Raw genomic sequence first — 17,739 nt, 5'->3', positions numbered from 1 at the left:
CACCCACAGCTCTTGTGTAGTTTACCCTGACACTGTGGGTCAAGGATCAGCACAGCATGCACCTACACACATGCATACATACGCACACACAGTGTCTTTCAAACTCATTACCTATCAGTGGTGAATCTTTTTGCTGTGTTTGCCTCTTACTGCTATAATGAGAATTGCTTTCTGAGGATTAAGGGTTTAGGAGAAAGGATGCTGGATGAATGTTCTTCACCTGCATGACTGCAGGCGCTCCTACAGCATCCTTATGAACCACTTGGGCAATTTTTTTGTTGTTACAGCTCTTTTTGTGTGTGTGTTAGAGAGGCGGCACAGTGTTAACCCACGACTTGGCTCCAAAGCAATGCCATGGTTACACCATATAATACTTTTATATTCAGTTTGAAAAACCTTTCTCTATCAGTCAATATTTGTGTAGGCAAGACTCAAGATGCAGTGGCCATGTGTGCTCAACCAACTGTTTAGTTTTTTTTTACCTTGAACCCGTAGACCTATATTAATGTATATTTCTTCAATGTAAGATTACAAATCTGTATGTCAAACATTAGGAAAGTGTATGTTAATAAAAATTAATAATTAAAGTAACTGGGAATAATTCGTTTCCATGGGAGTTATTATTAACTCATGTAAGGATATCCACAGAGAAATGTAAGCATTGCTTTTAATTTTTTATTAAAAAATATAGATATAAGACGTTCTCTTGCACAACAGAAAATGACTGGTTGCACATAAGTTTATTAACAAACATAAATATCATAAATACAGTGATTCATAATCTAAAACAAAATGCCAATTTTGTCAATGCAGTATTTCATGTCTTAACCGAAAGTATTTCATCTCAAATATGAAGAACGGTGTAATTCTACAGATTTGACACCAACATTAAAATGGCAAGGTACAATCGGATCATAAGTCAAGCCCGTTTAAGCTCCATAGTTTGAGGTTAAAGCTATAAATAATAGAGTGATAAAGCAGCACTATATTGTACAGAGCACGTTTTGTGCTGATGGTAAAAATGCAAAAAAGAAAAGAAAAGATAGGGAAAGGAGATCTTTGGCGGACTGGAAAGAGGTCTTCATTTCCCGAAGAGCTCCATCATTCTTCTGTTGTTTTGCGCTTGCTGGGCCAGCTGTTCCGCCCTGGACATCTCCATCATCTCCCGGAGCAGGTGGAAGGTCAGGTCCAGGGATATCGGCGGATCCTCGGACCTCCTTCCCCTCTCCATCGACTCGTCCCCGCGGTCTCCGAAGCCGCTTATGAGCGCCCTGATGTTCCCAACTTTCCCTTGTAAAAGACGCCGCGTCAGCTGGAGTTGCAAAGCTCTGTTGTAGATGGCAGGTGATCCGCCGGGATACATGGACGATGATGGGAAAGAGTTAGAGTCCCCGTTGCCCAGTCGGATGAAATACTCCTCTCCAAGCCGCTCCAGGATGGGACCAGACTGCTGCTGCTGCTGGGAGTTTTGGGTTTGGGGAGCTGGGACGCGCAGGGCACCGCCAGGGCTCTCAATAGCCCGACATTCGTAGCGGGGTAAGAAGGCAACTAGCAGAATCACGGTGGTACCAAGTAAATTGAGCTTCATGTCAGGATATCAGCAGGAATCTGAGGAGAAAAACAAATTCCTGGATTATTTTCATGTCATGTTTCTTTTTTTTATCCCAGTTCTGGTGTGAAATGTGCTGCGTAATGAGGGATTTACGCACGTAAAACAGTCATCGCATTAATTCAATGTGGAATATTTCGTGCGTAAAGACTAGAGACTGGATTTCTGGCACATAAATGGATAAACTGGAAGTTTAACTATTATTGCTTGCAATCTATACTTGTTTCCAGGTCTATAAAACAAAATCAAGTTTGAAAATCCAAGCAATTACTAAGGACAAAAATATTGTTAAAACGTTTGTGAAACCAAAGATCTGTTTCATCTGATTCATTTGTGAGTTAAGTTGCGCCGAGAAAACGAGAAAATGTAACATGCCAAAGAAGGCATGCAGACAAACTCACAATATGTATTAAATAAATGAAGCTTTTCATACCTTCAATCTTTAGAGGAGGTCCAGTACAGCCGTGTAGGTTGCCAGGTAGTTGGCGAGATGCCGCCCTCCTTCACTTCTTAGAAGAAACAAGTATATAGTTACTTAAAGAGTAGATGCTGAATGGACTTATATAGCCAGCCTCACTATAAGTGTCGCGCACCGAGCTGAGATTGAGTCTGCGCGTTCTTGCATGGGTGTAACGTGAATGGACGCCTCTGACAAAGTGCTTTAGTTTAGATGAGATGAGTCATATGTGAGTGTGCGCGCGCGTGCACGAGCGTCTACCTCTGCTCTTTCAGAATAGCCCTATAGGTGCCACACCTGCTGGCATTTTTACTTGAATTAGTTAGTTAATAATAATTCTATAATAAATAATTCTTGGATTGGAAGAGGAAAATAAGTTTGAAAAAGATAAGTTTGAAATTGTGTTTCTCAGTCACAGCTCATGTTCAGAATCAGATTTACTATGTACAAAACTATTCCTTATTACATAACAAACAGTGACTGTTCTTATTGATGGACTTGGCAATAGTTATAGAGCCATGATGCAATAATGATGAATAATTAAAGAAACTAAACATATTGGCAGTGAATTAAATACCTGGTTGGTACCACAGGTATATATTGTGGTGCAGTCTGCAGGACCTTCTTTTCTTTCTGCATATTTCACCACACTAATGATTCCACAGCTGTTTCCCAGTTGACCTGTGTTGTATTCAGTGAATGTGCATTTGCAAACAGCTCAGGCTGAGAGAGGGGCATTGTCTCCCAGTGATTCATTGCTGCTGCACATACGTACGTCACTATCTATGCCACTGGGTGCCTCGGCCACCTTGCTCCAGAGGGGCCCACCGCCAATAAGCCACGCTTTCAAGTTGGAAAGGCGTAATCCAATATCAGACAAGCCATTAGAATCTTAAACAGTTGGATGATAAAAAGTGGAACTTTCACTTGTCTGTTTCTCCGTTTCACACTTACTTCAGCTTCAGTGCAATACAATGAAATAACGAATTATTAATAGTATTGTCTTCAAAATGAATGATGAGTAAAAGTTGGCACTTTTCCACTTAAGTATAAACTCCACATATTTGTTAAGTCATCTTTTGCAATGTGGTAAAACCCTCCCCATTAATCCTTAACAATAAATCCATTTCACCCAGACATTCAGCCCGGGGAAAAACTAAGTTCCAGACATTATATGCAGAGGTCAAAGTGACTTAGCACATACTGTGCACTCAAGTAAAAAAAAAACAGCCAATTTAGGAGGGAGGAGAGGCGAACATTTGATTTTGTAAATGTACTCATGGAGTACAAGGCGGATTTTTCATGATGAAAATTCCCCATCTCTTCCACAATGCACATTATCTGTAGACATTTTAGTGAGCAGGCATCAGAGTGTAATTTGCAGTCGGTGTGTTTCTCCGAGCATCTCCACTTTGTTGCTCTTCATGCTCCGCGCTGCTCCAGGGGAGGTGTCAGGTCCCATCATGAGAAACACATGTTGGCTGACACAAATAGAAAACACCGCCAGATGAGAGAGTGACTGCTCGTGGTCAACTCATGTCACCTCATTTTCAAATCACTGTCCCTGAACAGATCACTGGGAGAGAAATCCTCTTCTCTGACGCCACACCGGAAAAGACTCAGGCTTAAAACATTATCCCTTTGTTTCCTCAATTAGAGCAAGTCTCTCAGACGATTAGATTAGATTAGATAAAATTTTAATGATTCCTCCGGGGAAACTGGGATGTTGCCACTTATTATGACCTTTGTGTCTGACCTCTTTCTGCTGGCAGACAAAAAATAAAAAAAACATCAGATGAAAATCTGGACTTAATAGAGTAAAGTTGAATCTCCACAGCAGACACTGCAAACTGCTTCTGAGAGAGGATGTCACGGGGCCAGCGTAAGCTGAACAAACTCCATGGCAACAGATTCTTTTAATTGATCATTTGCCTTTCTAATTGTCTACAAGGAGGGACAAGTGCTTCTCGCCAAACTGTCCCTTCCTAAATAATTGGACAGCTTTCCCCAGTGGATTGAGATGTGCTTTTCCTAATACTTCCGGTGTGCTGCTCGACTTTGACAAACTAATTTTAATGAACAAGGTCACTCTGGCTGCTTAAATGAGTGTGAAAAGGTACTTTCGTGCTGATCGCCGGTGCTGCAGAGCCCAGGGCTCCACACTTGGACCGATACCTGATCTCAGTACTGTAGCTCAGGTGTCCTTCTGGTTTATAGCCTAGTGATATAACCTGTTATAAGAACATCTCTCTAATAGAAGTGAGAGCTTGGCCTTTAATCTTAAGAAAAAAGAGACGTGGAACATTTTTACAGAAATGGCATTTCTTGTTTTACAATTGACCACAAAACTACACAAAGCTTTCACACAAACCCCACACTAGATATATAAGTAATTAAATGTTTGAAAATGTTCAGTCGTGGCAGTTTAAACAGACTCATTAATTATGCAGAATGAAAGCTGCTGGCCAGTATCTCCCCTGGTTTACTTGATGTTAAAGTATTCTTCAGTGCAACTCAGCTGCTTTTAAAAAGCAGCTATTTTGAATTTGTTTTGGTGCACGTATCAAGACATTTGAAATGATCAAATACAACCATCTTCCAAAGCTCTTGCAATGATCACCTTTTGAAAAATTCAATGTGAGACAGCTGGCTCTTCTGGGCTTCTCATATGGTTTGCATGCAACTTAACAGTATGTATGTAGGCTGAACGTGTGAGCAAAGCTGTCCATAATGCAGCAACCCCCCAAGGGCCATTCTATCTATATGAATCTAACATGTGTAGCTCGGAAGGTGTAAAACCAGTGGCTTCCCTAATGCTTGTTCACATAGTGGATGCCAATCTCTTCACATGGGGGTCGTGGGAGGAAAATAACATCTCTAAGGACAATGTTTAATCTCCTTCATGTCTAAACTCCTCTCTGTATTTGTTCACAACCATAGCTGGATTTTCCCGTTTGAATTTCACAATTAGGAGATTAAACAACCAAATAACTTTGATTTAGAAAGCTTATATTTAAATTGGATATTAGACACTGAGGTTTAACCATCTGTCAATACATAAATACTGAATACATTAAATTAAAATGTTCTATGTTTTTCTTATTGCCAACAAGATCCTGTGAAAACACCAAATCCAATAGTCTGTCATTTATTACTTTCTGACACCTCTACCCTGCCTGTGGCACTCAAATACAAGCCTATTTGTTCCTATAAAGGTGTAATCTTTTAAAACAGATTGCAAATATATAGTTTAATTTCTATAAAAGCCTCAGTAATTTCCCAGACCAGCTGCAGTTTTTATCAAAGGTTACTCAAGCAACAGTCAATGTTTCATTTGTCGAGGACAATATACGTAATACACATTTGGTCACCCAGTGCAACTGTGTAGCTCACTGATGTGTTTTTAATAAGTTTTGGATAATAATGAAGCTGAGGGATCAAATTTGTCAGACTTCGGAAATACAGACAATACACGTTAGAAGGATCAATTACAAAGGATTTATAATAGAGTAAGAGAAATATAGATTATTGCTTGTAACACACTTGACACACTATTGTTGTACCACTTATTTTATTGAGGAGATATCACATTTATGTTCTGTTCAAGTTACTTTAGCGTTTTTTATATTGGAGTGTAAAAGGAAAGAAGGAACAGGACTAAATGTTTTCAGTGATAGGAAACGTCACTGGTCCACTTCTGGATTTAAACGACTTCACAGGACAAAAACATGTAGCCTCTGATGTTCAAAATGTACATTTATTGCTGCACTTCCACTAGAAAAGGAATTACCTGCTACACTATTCAGCACTGATGCAGGATGCCTATCTTACTATTAAGTCCAAATGAAATGTCCTTGGTTGTAATATAAGTTACACCTGCTCTGCTCGTAGTCACGTTCCACCTTGCTATTATCAATGTGTATTGAAGATATTGAGTAGGCTTGCAACTGTGGAAAGAAACTGATTTTCATTATTCCATTTATTATGGCATATGTTCACAAAATGAGATATATATCCGAGGGTTTAGTTCCATCTCAGGAAATTCTGCTTCTGTGCATGATTTCATGTTATTAAGTGACATTCTATTTGCCGTACACGAATAATGTTTTACTCAAATGCGTGGCAGGAGACGTCTTCTCTACACTAAGACTGTAAAGATTTGACTGCTTCATAATGTGGCAAAAATTGCCTTCTCAAGAGAAATCTAGGGCAGAGCCATTCTACCAAAATTGTAACCTAGTTTTTCTTTTCTCTTTGATAACACACTTTGACCATAATTGGTTATGTTCACTTAACCTGAACATATAATGCTGATACTGTCTACCCAGTGTATTCTCATGGCTAAGGTTTAATTTTTTTGTAACTATCGTGTAATTTCTTTATGCACCCATAAAGTGTGATCAGCGGTAGGAGAACAAAGTAACTCCGGGCTTTGGTGCCAGATGATTGACAAACATCATATGCATTGACACTGACAGTTATCATACATGCCGGCATGACAGAAGACAGCCAGAGAAAAGAAACATTTCAAATGGTTTTCTTTATTTTAGACTTGAATTGTCTCTGAGCGTCAATGACCTTAAAAATCTCTCTTTTTCTTTCAACGCAGCTACCCTCATTCCATGTAACAATCAGAGGCATAAAGGCTGACATGGTTGAATGGGTTTCTTCCTGTCTCTGTGGATGTATGTCACTTTAGTCTGTCTTACAGCGATCAGTGGCGGATATGTTGATACGAGGACTTTTTTTTTTATGGGTTAAGTTTCAAAACAAGTTCATTAGACCAAAAAAAAGTTGTCAATATGCAGATTAAAATGGTCATGCCTGCTATTATATAACCCATTTTTTCCTTATGTAATATTTCAATGTGTATGGCAAAACTCTTCCAAATCGTACGCTTTGTTTGGAAGAGCGGATGCAGCGTTGTAAGATGAATTTATTGCGCAGTGCTAATGAAAGGAAACAGCGAGTGTAGGTGGAGGCAGCAAGGTCTTTTCTTCCTTTCTTCAGCCAAGCATGCTTTTTCTTCCAAACAAAAGGAGTCACAATAACTTACGGTTCAGCATGAGGATATACAGCCAAACTGAGTCATAGCAGAAATGCACATCTATCATTACACAGCAGCGACCAGCATAGGCAACACATGTCAAAAGGACATCAATTATGTCAGAGTTAACTTCTCATTCTGAGTGTTGAGTACTTCATCGGTTTGACTGAAAGTTGCTTGTTTCCAAGAAAACCATGCCCTGCCTCTATATGTGTACAAACAGGGCGCTTCCTGTAACTTCTTAAAGCCATGTGCACAAAACCCTTCAAATGGACATTTGCCCCATAGCGCACATAATGGATGTCCTCCACCACATTACACAGGATTCAAGCCAGTGAAGATGCAGTGAAATCAGCTGTGTTTGTGCAAGACGAGATGCATTGTTGTTTTTCAGAAAGTGCATTTAAAACAGTCTAATGAGGAAAACAATAGGCACGGGCTGTGAGCAGGCAAATGGGGTCGAGAAACATCTCAACAGCAGAAAGGGCGACTAACCTGACCACACAAATATAGTCTTGATTTTGTCTTTATCACATCAGGAGATAATTAGAAGTGCCTGTCCAATAAAAACATGCTGTACATAACTGACCTCATTATCTGTGCTTGTTTTACCCCTGAGTAAATCGAGTGAGTCATCCTTTGTTTTGTTTTTGCTGTTTTGCTGGTTAAGATCAGACGATGAGTGAGGGATTTCTACAGTAAGTTGCAAAGTATTCCTCTTCTCTAATGTGTTAGTGTAGGTGTCTATGTTTTCTCCTTGGTTTCTCTCTGATCATCAGCGAGGAGCTAACAGGCACTGATCACAGAGTGGCACCGGGCCAAAATCAAAACATTTGATAATTACACCAGACAGCAACTCTCTTGAAAAACAGCACAAGAAAAAGAAAGTTAAACACTTTATTTGAGGGGCTATGCATACGACTTTATGAATATGAATATTCATGGCTCTTGTCAGTAAATGTCATTTGTTCAATTATTGTTTGAGATGTCTTTGTTATGACAAGTTGGCAATAACCAAGACTGCTGAACCTGTTATAAATAGCAGGCCTAGTTATCAGACTTGAAGAAACTATTTAGCTTTATGTGTTATCATCACATTATACTGTCATATGTGGTTGCTTGTGACATTGGCTGACCATTATAATTGTAAATGTTTTCCTTGATCTCAACTAGAGTGGCACAATTCTTACTTTCTTAGTTAACGGAACAAATTTAATGAACTCTGTGGGCAAATAGCTTTTGGCTTTTGTTACTGTACAATTAATAATATGTTTTTAATAAATAAGATTGTGGTGTTGAGAGAATAAACTGTGTCAGAGAATCATTGCCGGACTGAACTTTGTTCTCTGTGATTAATTCGATTGAGTGGCTGTAATTTAAAAGCTTCCAGAGCTTGGCATCAATCAACTGAACTAGTCAAATAAAACTAATGTAATGAATCAGTCAACAGAGATACACACATTAATCTGGAGCGCTCCTCTGTCAGAACCCTTTCAACATCAGGCTTAACCCTCCAGAGAGAGGGAGAGAGTGAATATACAGTACAGATGCTCATGATTAGAGGTACAGAAAACACATAAGTGTTAGACAGCGAGGAGGAAGATGACACGCAAGCTGGTCTCGTCTTGTAAATTCATCAGCGTGAGTGATTGGACGACTCCTGAAGAGTGACATCGTTTCTTGGGATAAGTAACATACAGAGGCAGCTGAAGAGAAAAAGTGCCAGGAACTGCACTGTCCTTCACTGTCCCCCACTTTATCCAGTGATGATGGGAGGTCATCCAAATATTTAGCAGTAGGATCGTGTCCCCTGAGCTATTTACATAGAAACCTAACATTGATGTTTGAGGAATGGTAGCAAGCACACGAAAGTTGCCTTCCACAATCAGTGTCTTCTGAAATGATCACCTGCACAAGAGCCGAACCAATACTGTATTTTAAAGACGCATATTAGCATATTATATTATCAAGCATATTTTCCAAAAGGTTAAACTATTCCTTTAAATTTGATTATTAAAGAGCAAACAAGGTATATACTGAACAGGACATGTATAGTTGAAAAATAAACATTTAAGTGAACATTTTTTCTCAATTATCGCAAACATGTGATATTTCTAAACTGTGATTTCTTGTTATTCTTTGGCCGACGTGATTATGACACATCTGTGACAAGTTAAAAGCCACTGATTTCCAAGTCAATGTATCAGTCGGACTGCACACTGACACCAACAGTGCACGCGCTTTACTCTTATGGTACCAATAATAAGAGCCTGAAACAGTTCAGAAACTACCAGCAACCAAAATGCTTACTCTTTATGCTACTTAAAGGAAATTGCACTTCCCAGCAATGAAAACCATGTATCATCATTTTTTGGGGTTTGTAATTTTTCAAATTGACTTTATATTTCCTTCATGGGTTTTCACAAGCCTTGCGGCAGCCACGATTTAAGCCTTCTTATATGATCAAATATAGTTTTCATGTCCTTTACATGGATTTCCTAATGCCTAACCTCTCCTAGCTGCCTTAGCTTTTGCCCACTAAGTAAAAGCGCTCTCCTTCCATGCTCTTTTAGATTTTACTTCCCGAGTTCTGTTCTACTAAAGGGTGAAAAATTTGTTTCTGTTTATATGCTCTCAATTACAGCTGCCAGGCTGTTGTTATGCTGCCAAGCATATTGACCTTGTGAAAGACTTTGCATTTGGATATGTTAAAGCACCGCTGTGTCTGAGCCCAGAGGATACGCTTGGTCTTCACACAGCCACCGCCTCAGCTTCTGCATTGATGGCAGCACATTGCAGGTTGCCCACGATGTAATTCGTCTTCTACTTTCTCGATGCTGCCTCAGTTTATCTGCTTCAGCTGCTTTGGCAGACCTTAGGATGTCCTGCTGGCGATGCACTGATGCTGCTACCGGTTGCCTGTTTTGTTTTTGTTTTGTTTCATACGGGGTTATCTGTGTCAAGAGCGAGACCTCTGCAGCCCTGTTGTGTTTTCTTTTGTTCACAGTGCTGCAGCTTACTGTTCAACTGCCTCTTTCAGGGTCTATTTTCACTACTACACCTCCTACTTTTGGCCTCCCTTTCATCATTTTCAGAATTAAATAACCTCTATCTGTAGATTTAACAGTTTGCTTGTTAATACTGACCTATGTATGTAGTCTAAGCCGCTTACTAAATCTTGCCTCAGCTCCTAAATCTCTTCTTTGTTATAAGGTTCACATTATGCCATCTTCTTAATCTTCTCGCCTTGCCAGTATCCAAAAATTGTTCCTTCACCACTCAATGTATTTTCTTTACCCTATAGACCATCTTAACAATCATTCTCTGTAGTCATGAGAGCAAGAGTTGACTAAGATCATCATAATGACTGATTGTGATGTACCCTTCAGATGTGTTTTCTACTGTATCTCTACCACTCGATAAAGTTTGTGCTCTTTACCAGCATGTCCAAGTGCTGTGATGTAGCAGACACATTTTTAAGATATCTAATTATAGCACAATTAAATGTGTTGCTCTTTACACTTTTCCTCTCAAAAGCAGAGGCAGATTGTATTGCCATGTTTTTCAACCCTTCGTCTGATCCTTCTGAAATAGAAAGATGCCTTTTCATCCAGATTTACACAATGGGTTCAGTAGTTTCTGGTCTTCATTAAATTAGAGAAAATTAAATTTTCTTTGAGGGGTTCCAAGAAAAAATTTGACAAATTATGTAACCACCATTCCTTTGTATCCATTTAGTCTTCATACACTTATTAAATAAACTACTATTTTTGTCTTATGTCTTAACTTTTTTTGTAAACCAAATTTAATGTCTTGTCAGTGCTGTCATTGCTTGTTGTGTTAAAAAAAACCTGAAACTGAAAAACTATAAATAAACTTGCTTTGTGTTGAAAAGAGAACATTCACGTTGCCGATAGAAAATAATATATATCACATGACGTAAAATGTTGGTTCGTCTTCGTCGCCCTTGCCCTGTGGAGACAGCAATTTAGATTGGCTTTCACGATTCCTTGCAATTAAATTACTGCGCCTTTTAAAAACTCACTAAGTGCTCTGTGATGGCAAGAGGTTGTGATTGCTGTAGAGTTTGTTCTGCTGCAGGATACCGTAAATAGACGCTAATTTCATCTCAGGTTTGAGTACCTGCATTTACATAGCTAATTGTTGTTTGCACTTTTACATATTAATCAGTATGTGGAGAGCAAATAGCCAAAATATTGCTCTGCAAGTTTTCCAAGAACTTTCAATTTGATTACTGAACTGCTCTGTGGCCACTGTTTGAAAGCTCTGTTTTGTAATTAGATGTTTGTTTTTTTTCTCCCCTCAATCCCTCCCGATGTGTCCAGTTCACTGGGCTGTGCACACAACTCCCACACAGGCGATTGTCAACTCAGGTGGGCTTCCCCAAGCTCCTTGACCCCTCTCAACATGGCCAAGCATGAATTACATTAGCCACAGTTATGTAAACATTAATTAGATGAGGGATTTGGATATTGGCACAACACCAATCTCTCGCTCTGCATTGAGCTGGAAGCCATTGTTCTCTGCTGTGTGTGTTTTGCTTTTTTTTGTATCCCAGTACACATGTGTGTATGGATGGGTATTTGTCTCTATCATGCTCACAACAATGCATACACTAATAAACCTCTAGCAGAAAGCAAGCGGAACTGAGACTAAGTATATGCAGCCATCTGCCTGATTGAGTTGTGTGATATAACACTGAGCCGCGGGGTGGACATAGTTTAGTTTAACTTCGGTTGGCAATGACTTTCAAACAGGGCAGAAGGAACAGGAGCCTAACTAACCACAAGTAGGTTGTAGATAGCTTCAGGCGATTCACGCAATTACAGTCAAGATGCTGCTTTGTTGCACCCCTCCTCCCCGCCTGTAACGGCATGTAAAGAATCACAAAATGGATCCGGCATCCGTTATCTGTTTTAAATCATCTGTGACACTGAATCATCATGTTTTATTTCGGAGCACATATCGAGTTAAGGCCTTGCAGCTGTCACTCTGCGTTACTCTCCTTTGACACCATGAACGTAAGCAATGAGCAAATGTGTAAATTATCCATAAATCTGAGCTCCAGAAAATAAACCTGAGATTTAGCGCAGCACTCGTGATGTTTGGTTTCTCTTCACAGGTGCTTGTTTTAGGAAAAGAGGGTGAAAAAGTGAACATGTGGTATTCTCATGACAGAGGCGGGAGTCCCACATATCAAAACCACCACCTCGCATCTAACATCAGAGCCTGAGCAAGTGTGAACAAAATAACAGAAACACCAAATAATATGAAGCACCTAAGAGGGGAGCAGCGTCACACTTGAAAACAGATTTGAGGCTTCTTTAGATGCTGTCACAGTCTGAAACTGTGCTTATTGAATAGGGAAAAAAATCCCCTCTTTGAAGGATGAAGGAGGTGAAAATCTGCTTTGCACGCAGCGATCCAAAAAACCCATAAAGGTTCATTGATGTTCAGATCTTTTCATTTCTCAGGGGTGCAGGTTGTATGCTCCTTTCACCAGGTTTTGCTTCTTTGTGCACAGGCATTAGATAAAAGCGGCTTCTGAAAGGCAACCCTGCCATACATTCAAGCTTTGTCTGCTGAAGGTCAAAACCTAAAGTCTTTTCTCGAGAATGAGTGACAAAGTTCAATTTAGTGGTCGTATCTGCCAGTCTGTACATCGAAGCACTTAACCACCACACTTTAAAGTGTCCATTTGCGACAGACTCTCTTCTTTGCTGATGCACTTTGTTGACGTCCAGCACCTGCTGTCATGATTTCTGGTATTTGCCTACAGTAATCGTTTAAAGCTGACACATTCTGCTAATAGGAAATTAACATATGAATGACTCACAATTGAATTTGAAATTGTAGGGTATGAATCCCATTGTCAATGTGATGTTTTGTACACCCAGGATTGGCTTTTAAATGCAAATGATAGAGTTGGCAGTTCATAGTCAAGCAATAAAATCATTATCATGACTCTTTCAATCTGAACATACAGTCAACTTTAGGTTTAATTGTTCCGATTTTAACACAAATGAAGCTTTAACTCTAAGATCAAATGTTATTGTAGGAACCATTTTAGGGTGTTTGAGTATTCTCAACCTGAGACGCCTTGTGAATTTCTTCCAAATTGTTTCACTTACTCAAACTCTAGGGCATGTGGGGGGAAAAAGCAGGGATTACATTTACATATCAAAGCAAGCCTACCGGTGCTTGAGGGTCCCTGCATAGATGTATGTGATCCATATTATTTATAGCTCATAACGTCCCCTGGGATCCTGACGCTGTTCGGCATCTGTCATGCTACAAGTGAGGACAGTGGGGTGAATGTAGCTTGCAATTAGTGACTGTTGCATCATGTCAGGGCCAAAGAGTTGCATGATGCGTGACCAACATTTAATCACAGTATTGATTGGACAACTTTTTGGAGAACAAAGCAAAGTGGCTGACAGGAGTCACTTTGAGGGACACAGTTATGAGAGCGGGAGAAGGACTCTATATCATCACCGCAGAGTCCCTGCTCCAACATGAAGCTGGTCATACAGGGATGTTTAGCATTCCAGCGACACACTGACACTTTGTAAGCTATAAGTGACAGTGGCCCTGAGGATGAGTGGAGCAAGTTGACTTCTGCCCTTTTGCTAATGAGCATCGCTCCTCTGACTCATCCGAGAACATTGACTGATACAGGAGGAGTCGCTCCTGTTGAATGGCGCAGTATTCCCTGGTGATTATCTTGGAATTGCAGCCTATCGAGGGTGCAATGCACTGCACTGAATGTATCATACAAAAGAGAATGTGCAAAGAGTGCAACATCATTAGCTGCTGCAGATTTAAGTAAGGTCAGAAATTGACTAATGGGTTGTCCAATTAGAGAGGTAGAAAAAGTAAAAATGCAAAAGCTTCATAGCCATTGACAGAATTAATTAAACAGCTTGTAAAAATGATGGTGAGTTACAAAGTTCATCTCTAAACTTGACCTCTGTGTCAGTGATTTGGAATCATCATTTACATCCTGACGTGCATCTCCCCCTAAACACTTTCCAGTTCTGGTCACAAATGATTAAGAGTTTTTGAAGTTCAATAGACAGATAAAATGTCCAAATGGCTCTACAAATCCCTCTTGAAGCATCAGCGGTGCATGACTTGCAGCCCACGAGGGAGACAACAGCACTTCCACGGTGTCTTCAGTGCATCTCTGAAAAGGCCAATTTGTCACTTGTCAGAACACATATTTTGTTTGAAACAATTTCTTTCGGTATCATTTTTTTCTTACATTCCCCATGGTCCATTGCCATCAAATCAGTTGGCATCAAGTTGAGTAGCACTTAGAGGCTAAAAGCCCTCTTGTCTTTGATAAAGCATGTGAAGGGTACGTCATCAGGGTGGCTTGCTATCTTTTTATAAGCCACACTTTTACACAGACTGATAAGTGCTCATTAAATTGCATTAAAAAACAGTGCTGTAGATTAAATTATATACATCATTTGTGGCTCCTAACTGTGTTAAATCTTAGTCTAAAATAAGCATGCTTTTTCTCCAAAAAAATATCTGATTGACCAAATTCTACATCCTTCCTGCGGTGAACAATTCCCCAGAGGAATTAGTGGCTGTCTGCATTCATTAAGCTCAGTATCAGTCTAATTATGCGCCAATGTGCACCTACGGACTAATTAACGGGGGATCAATAAGGGCCCTGAATGCCCCTCACGTAGGGGCCCGGTGCTCAGCCCCCTCATTATTGGAGCAGCACCGAAGCTTCAAAGAGGATTTCTCAGGCTCTACCCGAGGGGCTGGATGACACATTAGGGCGGCTGCACAGGTTTGGCAAAACTTGGTGTTTCTGCTCTTTTCTCTTTTTCTCTGTGTGTTGCTGGATCTGATTATAAGTATGTGAAAAATACCACAGGCTGTAGAGGAAGACGACAAAGCTATTTAAAGACACTCCACAAGTCATGGGGCCCAGTGGAGATTTAACATGATTATGAGGTGAAAGACTGGAAGAATCTGTGACAGCACAAATTTAACAATTATGCCTCTGCGCTGCTCGTCTAACTAGTTACTTAAAGGAATAGTTTGACATTTCAAGAAATATTTATTTGCAGAGGGTTGGATGAGAAGATTGATGCCACTTTCTTACTTGTCTGCTAGATATAAAGATACCGTCATTACTTTTAGCTTAGCTTAGCACAAAATTACAACTTTTATAGAAGGTTACTTCAGAAAGTAGTCAGGCACATAGTCCCCCGTAATACCATGTGTTGTTTTCACATTTAGGACATAGGCCTAAAATCCTAATTAGTTCACTTTAGAGGTAAAGAGCTTGGCTAGCTGTTTCTTCCTGTTTCCAGTCTTTGTGCTAAGCTAAGCTAACCGGCTGCGGGCGGAAGCATCATATCTACGGTGCAGACATGAGAGAGGTTTTGATTTTCTCAACTAACTATTTCTTACAATGTGCAGTTTAAAAGACCTCAAAATGATCAAAATTGATGCAGAAGAGATGTCCACACATCCGTGTAACTCAGTCAGAGATTCCAGGATGCTAGTAGTGGCTATTGTAGCTAAATGAGGCGCAGGCTAGTTCTTCCTGACTTTCTAGATGGGTATCCAGTCATATTGCACTTATGGTTGTATTTGCACTTGGAAAAATATAGAGACAAGTGCCAACATTGATGAAGGAGACAAAAACATCATTTCATCATTTCATCATTATTCTCACAAAGTTGTGAGGCAACTTGGTGTAGGCCCCGGCAGAGTACAGGGTGTACCCGATGATGTCACCGTGATAAGCCCCCACAGTGCTGCTGAATACCAAACTGAGGGACGACCTCTGTAAGTTGCCATGACACCAGGCACTAACCAGCTCTGTCTGGTTCCAACATCCAGCATGGAGCCACTGCAGTGCATACACACTCACACAAACACATACGTCATGCACTCGCTTGCATGATTGTGTACCCCCTCTCTCTCTCTCTCTCACACACACACACACACACACACACACACACACACTGGTAATGTGGCTGGAATGATATCTCAAGGACTCTCCTCTCCATACCGTGCTGGTTCTAGGAACCCTGCCAGGTTTTAGGGAGCAGTTGAACTGTTTCACTCACGTCAGGGTGGGCACTTCCGGGAGACCACAGCTGTGTTTCCTGCTCACCTGCAAACAGCGCGGCTGCTGTGACCTGGCTCCAGAGAGCCGGGTAACACCTGCCACAGCTAGAGGTCTAAACCCTGGATTACGTTTTGTCCTCTTTTGTCATGTTTTAAACATTTGATAGAAATACAAGACATGCCTCCTTTACCCTGTGAAAAAAAAAAAACAGATGATGCAGTTTATCTTCTGGCTTGTCCTTCTCAGAGCGTGAGATACCACGCGGAGCAGGCGGTAGTTTAGGAGCAGCAGGCGGCTGTGAGGCATTGCACAAATGGTGTTTCTGTCCCAACTACAGAAGATCAATAAAGGCTCTGACCTCTACTGTCAGCCAACTATACTCTGTTCACCAGGGGATGCTCATTTCCCTTTCACGGTGGAAACAGGAAGTAGTGGATGTAATCTACAAAAGTGCCTAAGCCTATCAGCTAACAGCTCAGTCATGTGTTTTGCATGAGCAGCTTAGGGTTAACTTGGACAGAGAGTCCCTTTTTTATTGATTCCTCTCTGAGAAATCATGTCACGTGAAGCTGTTACCCATGATATTTACCACAGTGATGGATCTATAGTTCACTGTATGTTCAGGGAATATTTTTAAGCCTCCTGTATGCCTCGGTGACACGTGTGAACCTTGAAAATCCTCCTTTACATGGTTAATCACTGAGACTCATCACGTTTTCCCTGCAGAAGAGCAGACTTTATACCCTGTGGTCTGATGTAAAACATGCACAAATAAAGCATGTTGTTCTTTGAAGACCATAAACAGAATGATATTCTGCACAATCCTGGAAAAAAAAAAAAACATCTTCTCTGTCCTCCAGCCAAGCAGGTCTAAGAATTATATGCAAATAATACAACGACTATAAATACACGAGCAAACTGTCAACAGCTAATCACGTCAGATTTATGCCAGGATGGCGCTGATGAGATTATTTTGCCCTCCTTACATATCAGGCCCTCCAGCGCTCTCACCTCTTCTTTGATGCTAAAGGGTCAACTTTTGGTAGCAGGGGGGAAGTTTTTGGCCTCGAGCCATTTTTTGCATGAATGAACGTCCTTTCTTTCCCCCTGTGATTCATGGATCACAGTGGCTACCAGTCTGTAGGTATAAGATGAGGAGGAGCTCACAGATCTTCACGGGCAGTATTTTTCCCTGTGAAGACATGCAGAATATACTGTTACAACACATTTAACACAGTACATCGGCTTGAAAAGCTGTGTGAAAGGCTTCAAATAAATTGTACAAATGCAACATTTTAACTGCACGTGCATAAATAGAACCAGACATGTGGCATGAATGGTCTTTGTAGTCCTTTAAATAAAGCAAACCGCTGATCCTGTTAGAGTTATGGGTTTGTCCCTGCTTAGTGAACTATACAAGTTGTATCTATTCATTAAAAAAAACATATAAAGGTGCTTAAATTCTTAATTATATCTCAGTTATTTCAGGATCTCTTTCA

The 17,739-nt window shown here is 40.4% G+C and overlaps 1 protein-coding gene across 1 annotated transcript; it reads right to left on the bottom strand.

The window, feature by feature from the left end:
- Window positions 1–721: 721 nt before the first annotated feature.
- Window positions 722–2,291, bottom strand: crhb (corticotropin releasing hormone b). The gene is made up of 2 exons (XM_051410540.1): window positions 2,043–2,291; window positions 722–1,608 (listed from the first exon to the last, which is right to left on the bottom strand). The coding sequence occupies exon 2, from the start codon at window positions 1,586–1,588 to the stop codon at window positions 1,082–1,084; it is 507 nt and encodes a 168-aa protein (XP_051266500.1). The 5' UTR covers window positions 1,589–1,608; window positions 2,043–2,291; the 3' UTR covers window positions 722–1,081.
- Window positions 2,292–17,739: the final 15,448 nt, after the last annotated feature.

Source organism: Dicentrarchus labrax, unplaced genomic scaffold (genome assembly GCF_905237075.1).
Source record: "Dicentrarchus labrax unplaced genomic scaffold, dlabrax2021, whole genome shotgun sequence".
Taxonomy (NCBI): Eukaryota; Metazoa; Chordata; class Actinopteri; family Moronidae; genus Dicentrarchus; species Dicentrarchus labrax.
The sequence above is the reverse complement of the archived record's forward strand: the minus strand, read 5'-3'. Positions and strand labels throughout refer to the sequence as shown.

Excerpts from the sequence above, each read along its gene's own strand:
- crhb (XM_051410540.1), bottom strand. The coding sequence starts at position 1,588 with ATGAAGCTCAATTTACTTGGTACCACCGTGATTCTGCTAGTTGCCTTC.